Source organism: Patella vulgata, chromosome 2 (genome assembly GCF_932274485.2).
Source record: "Patella vulgata chromosome 2, xgPatVulg1.2, whole genome shotgun sequence".
Lineage (NCBI taxonomy): Eukaryota > Metazoa > Mollusca > Gastropoda > Patellidae > Patella > Patella vulgata.
The window spans coordinates 43,544,200-43,557,195 of record NC_065880.2 but is presented as its reverse complement, the minus strand read 5'-3'; the positions used below and the strand labels follow the sequence as shown (position 1 = coordinate 43,557,195).

Below are 12,996 nucleotides of genomic sequence, written 5' to 3'. Positions count from 1 at the left end.
GTATCATAGAGGAAACAACATCCACTTATTTCAATAAAAGAAGGGTTAATTTGCCGTTTGTCTGAAGATTCTTCTGTAATCAATAACCACTGACATTTTGGTGCAGTTAGCTGTCAATTGTTGCGCATTTTAAAACTGGAATTATTCAATCTGGTAGCTTTGAGTTCTGTATTAAGATGAAAGGGTTAATATAAAGAATAACCTTATAAAGATTTCTGATTGGTTATATCCCTCAGTGATGTCATTATGTAGTCACTCCAGTACAACAATCTGATGGTTAATTATCCCTTCTTAACTACGATCAAAAAGCTTTTCTGCAGGAAATATTGCAGTAAGAATCTCTTAATTAAAGGTAATTACATTTGTAATGGGTGGGACCACAGCTATGTTCATCTGTTGTTCCTGGTTTTGCTTCACGTGTCAAAGATGACAACATAGAAATTAAAACGAAACACGGCTATAAATTATAGATTAGGGCAAATAAAACAATAACTATGTCTGCATTGGGATTAATATCCAAACTTAACTAAGCAATCCACTTGGTGTATGTAAACGCAGACTCTTCAGTTAATTTACTTCGAGTTAAAAGGAGGGTTTTGATTCAAGGGTTCAGGTAGAAACTTGAAGTAAATTCAATAATTCCTTAATCCCATGTTATATCGCGTGCTGCTTCTCCCAAGATATCTCTGACGCAAATAATCCATTTTATCTGCATACATGAATTCTATTCCTGGCATTATAAATGCAAATGTTGATCCGAACCTATTTGCTTCCGGTAATATCAATATGAACATAGTAACTTGGTTTTTAGTAACCTTTTCTTTTTTGAAGAGGGGATGATGTGCTTGCTTTAAAATTGCCTTAAAAACATTTTAAAGGAAAATTGGATGCTGAATTGCAGCAAACTACATAATTCATGTAATGTGTGTCTTAACCAATTTAGAGTTTTGTTTGCAAAATTAATAATTATAGTCCATTTTAACTACCAATTATTTGATAAATAAAAGCAATGGATTTCAAATCTAGCTGAATGGGCAGAAATGGATCAATTAATGATTGAAATGGCCTGCTATGAAAGGAAATATTTGGATGGTCAATTAATTAATGGCCTCCCAGATTACAGAAATATATGAATTATTTATTACTTCTGGCTCGCTTGCTGGACATTGAATAGTTATTGACTGATTGCTATGACCAACCTGTGTGCATTTAGAATCAAGAGTTCATTAGTATTAATACCAAGAGAAAATTTCATACCTAATATCTATAGATAGATACAACATTGTAAAGTAATCACATATTATCACTGCAGAGTTAAGGCATGGTGTTAAGATTCATAATATCATACCAAAATGTTAAACTTCTAGAGATTTCACACTTTTTAAAAATAGCATTGTGCCTGTACTTGGTGTATATCTGTTGTTTTAGCATAATTCTTGTTCAATACTGAATTACTGAAATTTTAAAAATTAATTAGAAATTTAAGTGTAACTCAATTTTAGCGAAATAAACAAAGAAATAGGCACTATTGTTTCCCATAATTATCGTCCGGTTTTGTGCAAACCGTACTGGGTAAATTGTTTAAGTGAAATGTACTGAAGAGCCTTTTATCTTTGAATATAAAGGTTCATTTAGTAAGATGATTATCTGCTTCGGTCAAACAGTAAAGAATTGAATATTTGACTACATGTTAGTTGATCTGTATCTGATGTATATTTTTCTACCATGATTAATCAAGATAGGCATCAATGGATTGACATATAGGAGGTCTTTTAAAATGCAGGAACTGTTTATTTGTGTTGTGAATATGGGTAGAATAGCAATTGCAAAGCAGTATATGGATGCAACAATCCCTGATGGTAGAGGCGAGAGAACATGTAATAAATGGACATGTTGCCCACTGGAAAGAAGCTGTTTGCGTGCAACATCTTTGTCTTAAGACAAGATACAATTTTATCAAGTATCCTCATCGAAGCATCGCTTAGTATTAAACTCAGTAATTGTGTATCCATAAAATTGTACCTTGTCTTAATATGTTCAAATACTAAATACCAATCAAAGAAGATCATTGTCTTAGACTAAATGTACCGTTACCGTTTTTTTATATCTGATTTTGAATTCGCTTGTTAATGGTTAGAGTTAATTACGCATGGGCACATGTCATTTTGCCAGGAAGATAAGTTACTAGATGGCGCCTTCCTTTTTTAAGTCGACCCGTTAGACTGCCAATGTAAGCCAGTGTTTAAGAAAAGCCTTCTTGAAGAAAGGTAGAGTGCCTGTTTTTTTTTCACCTGGTTCATGTTCCCCACATTTGCAGTCAAACGACAAAGTTAAACTGGTTTGATGATGCCAGAGTTTTTAAACCAGTGAAATTAAGCACCTGAACAGCATATATTACAGGTATTACAATCATGGTGCAACTCGCATTGTTGAAGACTATTATCAGTATTACAATCAAGTGTTAATTAAAGAAGACTTAAACACATAGAATACCTTTTTTTCTACTACTTTATCTTACATATCAGATGTATCTACAATATTTAATAACCCCTAGATAACACCTGTCAGCTGTTCATGTTGTTTAACATTTTAATCAACATGTGCACATTCAATTATTCTTTACTCAAACAAAAACCAGTTGATGTGTAATTAAACATGACAAAAACCAATAACTGTCTGTTAAACTCCATGCCAAGCTAGATTCATTGTCTGTTGGGGATGACTTTAAAGATTATACAAGTTTTTGTTTTCAGTGAACCCTGGAAACATAAATGGCTGTATTGACTGGATGGAAGAGACAAGGGTGACTGTGTGATTATTAATAATGTGGTGAATAGTAGGCCATGTAATTTGTTCAGGGTTCATTATGTAAGCCTGATGTTTGTGGTTGAGGTTAATAAATTGCAGATAATACTTGAAATTTGATATGATCTTCTATTTTTATTAAATTGGAAATATTTTTATTAAATCAGAATGTTTTGAAGCAGAATACATGTAATGATACAGTGAAATTACAGTTGCAATAAGGAATTTGACACTTATATCTATAAACTTATACCCCCACCCCAGATTCTTTTCCATAGGTCATATCAGGAAATCCTTTAATTCGGTGCACTAACATGGATATTGTAAAGTAAGGAGTACAGTTTGGGAACTTTATCTATCCCTGTCTGTGGCAAAGCCTTTTCTGAGACTATGTGTGGTGGGGTTGATCCTCTGAGTATTTCCATCTAGCTATGAATGAGGACACCTGACTGTGCATTGTTTCAAATTGTCATTGAATATTGATAATTTAAACTTATCTACACAATATCCGACATGTGTCATCATATGGTTGCTATTGTTTCTGCCGGATTCAGACATTCTTTGTTTAGATTGTAGTAACCTCCCTTTATTGATTAAACATACAACTTACAACCAGCACCTGTCTGTAGAAGAGATAGTTACAGCAGGATCAGAGTTAAGTTTATTTGTAGAGCTGACATCATTGATTTTAAATCAATATTTATCTTCCACTTAATTCTTAATGAAAAAAAAAGTGAAAAGAAGGTTAAAATTATACATTAAAGTTGAATTACTCTGTTACACTAGTATAAAAGAAAAAAAACATTTGAACATTTAAGTTGTTTGAGAAGATATTGGAATAAAAGCACCACACTAAAGTACCACTACATTCTACATGCCTCATATATATTCTATGTATAATCATAGACCTTCTAATGTATTGTCTTCTAAGGTCCATTGTATAATGGCATCCTCTTCTAAAGATGATCAAACTGAAAAATGGTTTCTACATACATTTGAGGCTAAGAATAAAAAAAACTGAAACACATTTTGATTGGTATGCAGGTAAAGCTATGTTTTCTTTCCTAATAATGTCAGATTCACACATAATATAGGAAAGACAGGCCGTATGATCCTCTTCTGAATATGTGATTGTTCTTTCACGTGTACAATTCTATTACATTTTCCCCATCAATCAAGGCTTACTATTATAGCACATTTATTTTATTTGTATATTTGGATGATAGACATTTATATTTAAATTATAAAGTTTTCTGCTCCCATATTTTGGAAAAATACAACAATTTGAGGGGTGAAGCAAAAACAGAACCTTTTTCTCATAGGAATACAGCTTTAACTTTGAAACCAATAAAAGTAATGTGGGTATGTAAAGAAAATATGTCGTAGTAAGATAGCAGTAGCAAGCAAAATATTTCTGCTGTTCATATTGAAGATTCAAATAAATTCCAAACTCTTCAAGTACACTCCCCCCCCCCCCCCCTCAATATGCTAGAGTCTAGAGAGTGACTAAAATTTGGTTTGAGGTATTCGTGAGTTAACTTTTCACATGAATTACTACATCTTATTTTAAAGATACCTTCCTGCGTACAACTCTGTGACTGGATGATATATATGGACTAAAAACATATTCAAACTATTTCAACTATCAAAAGTTTGATTCAAACCCCTCTCAAAACATTTTGACCCCAAGAAAACTACCTCATGTTGCTAGAATCTATTTTAAGAAGCCTTGTTATTCAAGTGATTGAGAGAGAATGCCTTTTCAGCTTTTATTTGTCATTTAGTCTCTGTCCATTTGCAATATCCATCTTTATTAGCCTAGTTAGTGCAGATCAGTAGAACATTAAATCCCATTTCATTTCATTTCCATTTTCCATAAATATTAAAGCCTAAGCAAATTCTTGGATTAACCTCTACCAACCTCACAGAGCCTACTGGACATATAAGTCTCTCAATGTTCTTACAACTGTTGGCTATTAGATCAACACATAAGAAGCAGTTATTACTGCCAGTTAGTGAGTGATAACCTTGCATTTTTGTCCTGTGGGTGTTTTTCATGAAATCCAGTATTTTTCTAGTAAGATCGAATGTCACTGCATTCCATATATACCAAATATGCCATACTTTTTATACGCCCACATTGAAATGTGGTCGTATATTGTTGTCGCCCCCGTCGGTCCGGCGTCCACAATTGCTTGTGGACGCTCTAGAGACTAAAGTTAATATCTGATTGACTTTAAATTGGTACACAGTGTTTAAGTTCATGAGACGAAGAAGCCTGTTGATTTTCAGCGATTTCCGATATCCGGTTGACTTTAAATTTATACATAGTATTTAAGGTCATGAGTCGAACAATCCTATTGATTTTCAACGATTTTCAATAATTACTGCTGAGTTATGGCTCTTGATCACTTCAAAAAATGTAGTGGATGCTCTAGAGGTCACAGTTAAAATCCGATTGACTTTAAATTTATACACAATGTTTAAGGTCATGAGACGAAGAAGCCTATTGATTTTCAGCGATTTCCAATAATTACTGCCAGAGTTATGGCCCTTGATCACTTTGAAAAATCTTGTGACGCTTTAGAGGCTAAAGTTATCATCCGATTGACTTCAGATTGATACTTGAGACGAACAAGTATATTGATTTTCAATGAATCTTTATGACTTGAAACAGCTAAATCCATGATGTTAAAAGTTTTGTATACTAAACGTTAGCATGGGACAGAACTTTATAAAAACCAAACAAATTCTAATGGTTTTCTGATAATTACTTAATGACTTGTTACTCTTAATCAGATTTTAATGTATTATAAATGTTTCATTACCAAAAAAAGTAAAAATATGCGACAACTCTTGTTGACTGCCCGGACGATATAGCTGCTGTGGGCGTATGTTTCGTTGCTTGGCAACCTATCTTTATAAATGCTTTCATGGGTATGTATATTTAAAAAGAAAATAAATTTCTGACTTAATTTGATAATGCGATTAGATTAGTATACCATCAATTACCACAGAAAGCCATTTTAATCATCAAAACGAAGAGCCCATAACCAATCTCTCTAATTCTAAAGTTCTGATACTTATTATTTGATTGAATTCTTTGTTAATTCTCCCCTATCTGTCTGTCTGTCTGCCTGCCTGTCCATCCGTCTGTCGAATGTCCGTCGCACATTTGGGACACAGTAACTCTCCTTCTAAATGAGCTAGGTGTAGGTGTTTATTAGGTCAATGCCTTAATGGAGTTTGAAGATGAGCATTTTCTGCATAGGGTAAGCAGAGATAAGCAATTTGATTGGTCGAGACTTTGGAACACAATAACTCACCTTCTAATTGAGCTAGAATGTTCAAACTTGGTGTAGGTGTTTATTAGGTCAATGCCTTGATGGAATTCAAAGATGAGCATTTTCTGCTTAGGGTAAGCAGAGATAAGCAATTTGATTGGTTGATGCTTTGGGACACGATAACTTAGTTCTATTTAAGTGAGAGTGATGAAAGTTGGTGTATAGTTTTATTACATCAATACCTTGACTAAGTTCGACAATGAGCATTTTCTGCTCAGGGTAAGCAGGGCAATAAGCTTTTTCATTGGCCGAGATTTTGGAACACAATAACTCTCTTTCTAATTGAGCTAAAATGTTCAAACTTGGTGTAGGTGTTTATTAGGTCAATGCCTTGATGGAGTTCGAAGATGAGCATTTTCTGCTTAGGGTAAGCAGAGATAAGCAATAAGATTGGTTGATGCTTTGGGACACGATAACTTTAGTTTTAATTAAGTGAGAGTGATGAAACTTGGTGTATAGTTTCATTACATCAATACCTTGACTAAGTTCAATAATGAGAATTTTCTGCTCAGGGTAAGCAGAGTAATAAACAATTTGATTGGTCCTGACTTTGGAACACCATAACTCTCCTTCTAATTGAGTTAGAATGTTCACACTTTGCGTAGGTGTCAATTAGGTGAATGCCTTGATGGAAATTGAAGATGAGAATTTTCTGCTTAGGGTAAGCAGAGACAAGCAGTTTGATTGTTTGATGCTTTGGGACACGATAACTTTAGTTCTAATTAAGTGAGAGTGAGGACACTTGGTGTATAGCTTTATTATATCAATACCTTGACTAAGTTCGATAATGAACATTTTTTGCTGAGGGTAAGCAGAGTGATAAGCAAATTGATTGGTCGAGACTTTGGAACACAATAACTCTCCTATTAATTGAGGTAGAATGTTCAAACTTGGCGTAGGTGTCTATTAGGTGAATGTTTAAACTTAATGTAGATGTTGATTAGGTGAATGTCTTAACTGAGTTCAATAATTAACATTTTGAGCTAAAGCTATGCAGAGATGATCGATTTCATTTGTCGATGGTTTGGGACAAGATAATCTTGATTCTATCTGATAGAGATTGATGAAATTTAGTGAAAAAAATCAATGTGCGATTAATTAATATGTGTCGTCTATTTATTTTGCAATTTCGGCGGGGGACATCAGCCTCACTGTTGGCTTGTTTGGCTAAATTTGTAACCATGGATGAGACCTGGATTCATCACTTCAACTAGAATCCAAAATTTAGTCTAAACACTGAAAGCATCCATAGTCACCAGCCCCCAAAAGTGCCAAGTCGGTTCCTTCTGCTGGAAAGGTGATGGCTTTGCAGTCTTTTGGGATTCCAAGTGTATGTCCTTGTAGCACTTATTGAAGTTCAAGTCCTATTCATCTCCTTTAGTTTAGACCGGCTTGGTTGTATTCATATTAAGAGCTGGCAGTTTTCACTATAATAGTTAAAACTAGATAATGTAAATGGAATTTGCTGAAAATTTCAGGCAAATTGATCCACTCTGAACCAAGAATTTAGCAATTGAATTTTGGACCTAACCTCGATCATCATTACTAAAGTCAGTACGATAAAATACATAGTCTCGATTATCCATTTCTTGATTTAATCGTGAATGAGCGTAGAGCAGCAGATCGTATCCTAATCCAGTAAATATCGCAGGCTAGCGATGACATTGCGAGTTGTTTATGGTCTAGATAAGTTAACTAATTTCTAATTAATAATTTAGATAACATTTCAGGCCTTAAGAAAGACCTGCAATAGGCAGATTTAGCTCTAGCATAATGTTTGTTTAGGATAGAGTTCAATTGAGAAAAAAATTCTAATATATATTCGTTAGCATTTGTTACAAAATGTACCACACAACCATACAGTTTATTGACGCATGATTGTGTTTATAGTAATAGTGAATTTTTTTTTACAAATGAATATGTCCCACAAAATACATTGCATTCCTGATAAATTGAATCTGGCAGTCTCATTATCAAACTTTCAAAGTTTTTAATACAGACAAATAACTCCGAATATTCAACTCTTGTATCCAGAAACATAAATGTTGCATATATATGTGCTTTTTTTTATCTAGAATAATTTATCGTTTATGCTTATATATTTAATGCATAATAAATCCTTTGACATTTGCAAACATCCGAGGAAGCAGTCCTAAGTTATTAGGATTTGAGAACTACTTATTGTCAGTAATTGAGGAATGAAAGAAAGGTTAACATCTTTATTGATTAATAACTGACCGTTAGACCCCAACTCTCCCATTTAATATAACCAACAAGATGCTTATCGGTGGTGATTATTTTCAACAAGCGTGATATAATTGGAATTGTCTAAACACCCGCCTTTCTCCTGTAGTAGACAGTGATGTTCATAAGCTTATTATAAATAATTTGATATGAAAATAAATCTTTGTCTAGCTATCAGGAAGTTAATGAAGGGAGAGAAAACATCTGCTATCTTGTCTTAGAAAATCAAAGACAGACACATAAATTCTTCGTCTTCACTTTACATTTTCCAGTAAATACCGAACATATATTTCAGGTATATCAGTGCTATATAAATACATCTGATTTAAGGTTGTAAATGATACCAAGTGTATCTAACGTTCACCAGCAAATGTTGTTCTACCTTTCTGACCATCAAACAGCTCTTGTTGTCTTCATTCCATCCAAAGTATGGACAGGAAAACATGCAGGTCAAAAGTCATTTACGATATGTATTCACAGCTGAATGTGTTAAAACGTGATCAGAATTAGCTTCAAAGAGAAAACTGAAATAAAATAAATAGTGGTTAATCTGTTTTCCATATGATAGTAAGCAACCAGTTGAAGGCAATTCAAATCACACATCATTATTAGTCCTTGGACTTCTCTTCTTAAAAAAATGCTTAATTTTTTATTATTGTGATATCGGAACTATTGGTTAAAATGACAGATTTAAATTGTCTTAGTTTCGTTATGCTTCTTATTTGCATCATTATTTCAGACAATGATTGTTTTATTATCAATTGTATATATATGGACAAAATGCCGTCTGCAGCATTTACTAAAGGTGAATTTAATTTTGTTTCAAGGTAGTTGAGAAACAGGTTAATTTGTTAATGAGTAAGACAAAAATTTATGTTGTTTTTCAGATGAATTTACAAGTGAATCAGTATGTGAAGATGAGGTGATGAATTTATGGTGCAAAAGGTCAACAAGGATAGCTATCTATTCAGCCATGTTTGGTCGAACACCAAATGATACAAGTCTGTGTGAATCGAATACACAAGGATACATTAGTAAGTATGATACTGCATGAATAATACAGGCTTTAAAATAGACTGATGCATTTAGCTATCATTAAAACAGACATTACCAGTAGTGACAGAATAGACATGACATTCCCTTCCAGTGGCAGCTAGATCTCCCCAGATAATTTAGTTGAAGCACTGCATGTATGCAAGTATCTTTTATCAGATAGCAGAAGTGTTGTGTATTGAGTTTTATTTATTGCTTCTAGCTGAGAGCTACTGGAATTCATCTAATTCTCAATACTCTCTATGCCAGATCCTGTATTAAGACATTTAAGTGTAACACTTCTGGATATTTAAGCCGTTTGTAAGACTATCCCCTTAGAAAGTGAATTACGCTAAAACACTGGTTCTTTGATTACCCAAATTAGAAAACTGACAGCTACGAATGTTGCGGAAAAAATTGCCTTCTTAGACATACTCGTGGTTATTGAAGTCTAAATTTGATGTGATGGAATGTAAATTGGATGTGTGATGGGGAGTAGGATGGGGCATCAATAAGACTTGTGTTAACAGCAAGATTCCCTGGAATTGATAGCTACAAGAAATAATCAATACTAAGGACACCATTGGCGCTCAAAACTTCTGATAATGCCAGACACATCGTTGGGCATATGTTCATTTTAACATTAGGTCACACGGAAGACATTTATTCATGGTCACAAGGCTAACTTGGTAAGTGGACTATCTGAATGCTCTATCTCGTATTTTTTAGTTGGACATTTATATTCATGATGATCTTACAGTAAAGTGATATACTAGACATAAGTGGAATTACTTTTATGCTTGTAATTGGCGTCTAATATTGCTTTTTTAGGCGGTAAATTAATCGGATCTGTTTTAATGAATTAATGTTGATCTGAAGAATGAATTAATGTTTATCTGAAGAATGAGTTTTTACTGGAAATCAAATGTTAGGTCAATCAAACAAACTTTTGGTTCGGTAATTATTTAATTTGAGAATCCGGCTGTATTCTGTTGTATTTAAAGTTGCACTGAAGGAGTTATTTGTTTTAAAGTATGATATATCTGTAGATTTAAGATTTAACATTGCACTGAAGGAGTTTACATGCATTTATTTCGGAAACATTCTTATATAATTATGAATTATAAGTTAGCTTCATATTATTTTCATACTTGGTATTACATGATTAGGCTTATAAATGCCAAATGATCAGAATGAGATTGGGAAAGTGTCACTATGTGACATCTGATTTAACTTTAAACAGTTTTATCAATCAGGATTGGGTATATAAATTGTGAATTATTAATGCAAAAAATAGATTTCAACATACTGTAATTTGCTAATTTAGAGACATCTCATATTTCGTATTATATTTACAGCTTATTCTTTGCATCTGTTCAGCTTATTTATTCTGTTGACAAAGCATGCTTAAAATAAATATGTCTGTATTTGTTCTATTAATTATTGATAAAGGGCAATCAGAATCACAGTTCAGTAAGTTTTCTTTGTGTCTAGTGGATCTGTCATGTTTTAGAAACAAAGAACTTTGTGTAAAATCTAGTATTTCAATGAGTCATTAGAAACATAGGTACATAATATATTACCTGTGATTTCTTTAAAATCTTCATGATCTGTTAATGAGGGGTATCTGGTCTAATACTGTATGAACTGTTATATCAAGTAAAAAACCAAAGGTATGGTCATGCATTCATTGGTGAGATGTGGAGAGGGAATTATTGGGGTTTAATGCTTAGGGTAATTTGAGACTAACTGGTCAAATTTTCTATGGTTAGTATGCAGTGCTTTTGAGGAGAATTTGTCCCTGACAGCAGCATTTATGTCTACTCTTCACTGAATTCTAACTGTCAAGGATTCTTTTACGTGTATGTGAATATGAAAATGGGTGGTCCTTGGTTTTTGTTCCCATCCAAATGACTAGGTTTGGCTTAAATGACCATGGAACTCTTTGCTTGGCATATCTGCAGGTGCTACCACTGACAAGTGGGAACTGGACTTGAAAAATCCTGACGTTCTTCCCAATTAGAACCTGGGACAGCTCAGTGCCCTCTACATTCAACTACCTACGTTCCTTAGATGGGCTGTGGAAATTGGAATTAGTGCAGCATAGGCTAGAATTCTGAATTACAAAATAACATTCTCAAATAGTAAGGATATATGATATAATACTTGCCCCAGTTTAAATAAATAGATTGCTAATTTGGACATAAATTGCAAAGACCAATACCTGCCCCAGGTTTAAACAGATAGATTGATAATTTGGACATAGATTTCAAAGACTATAGTGCTACAGAGCACAAGGTTACTAGCCTAGTAGTTGACATCTGAATGTACACCAAAATTGGGGCGGCTAGTGAACTTATAGTTGATTATAATAGGTGGTCTATAAACAATAAGCATGCATTGTCTCTTATACAACACCCATCATTACAGATAAATAGAGTGATAATTTCAAAAGCTGAAGCTTATACAAAATAAATACCAGTCAATTCACATAGAAGCCATGCTTATAAGCCTCTGAATAGCCTCTTGTGGGGACATTCTCTGCATCAGTTTGTATTGCTCCTTCCAGTGGCACCATAGGAGCTTGGATTTAGGGGGGGGGGGGGACGAATCGGAAGAGGGGGACGAATAGGTCTCTGTCTCCCCCCCCCCCCTTGATTTTGATCGACAGGACAGATTTTCAGGTTTATATCCACATGAATGTCCCGTTCTAAAGGCTATCTAACCACTGCCTTGGGTCTCGCCACAGTTACTGATCTTCACGATATCTTCCTCCTTAATTGTAGGTAGTCAATTTTACTATATCGTCATCATATTACCCCTAGTTACAACTTTCATCGAAATAGCACTGGCAAACTGTTCGTAATTATTATTTTGGTTTGGTAATGAAAGGTTCAAGGGTTCGTCCGTCTCCCCCAAAAGTTATGACAAATCCACGCCCTTGAGTGGCACTAGCAGTACTCGTGCCCTCTTGAATTAACACAATGGCATGCTCTCGGTGCCCAGGTGTCCATTGAACTGTATGAGTTGTACTGACCATAGGTTGTATGGTTGGGATCTGATGTTATTTCAATCAGAATTTCAAGATTAAAGTGCATTTTGCAAGTGAGATCTGCAATCATCCATTTAGAAAAACTCTGCATTTTCATTGTGTCACTGTATATTATTCTTTGAAAAATGTTATTCAAGATTACAAAAAGAAAAAAAATACAATTCAAATTCAGGGAAATTAGGACAACTTTAAACAAAGGCCTAGTGTTTGTTGTACTAGATTACCCAAAGATAGTGTGGTATACTTTAATATTCACTTGAGGCTCACATTCACAGCAAGGACAAAAACAAGTAAATTGAATTTAACTGTCTTTCTCTTTTATTGTATTATAGAAGTTACAACGAAAATTACCTCAGCTAGCAAATGGATCATTTAGAAATTCTTTTATAATCAGCGATCAATTCATTTGGTACTCTATCACTTTAACTTAGTTCTATTATCATATTTATTTCTGTGAATCTAAGCGTGCTACAAATTTCCTCTATTTTTTGTCATTTGTACAATGACAGAACGTGTTGA

General features: G+C 33.9%; 1 protein-coding gene across 4 annotated transcripts in view; it reads left to right on the top strand.

The window, feature by feature from the left end:
• The window catches only part of LOC126810493 (protein eva-1), a 107,707-nt gene that overhangs the window by 70,329 nt on the left and 24,382 nt on the right, over positions 1–12,996 (top strand). For all 4 annotated transcript variants that reach the window (XM_050535587.2, XM_050535586.2, XM_050535589.2 and 1 more), the window contains one exon: positions 9,281–9,427. In XM_050535587.2, the coding sequence (XP_050391544.1) occupies positions 9,281–9,427 (147 nt within the window). The remainder of the gene's footprint in view (positions 1–9,280; positions 9,428–12,996) is intronic.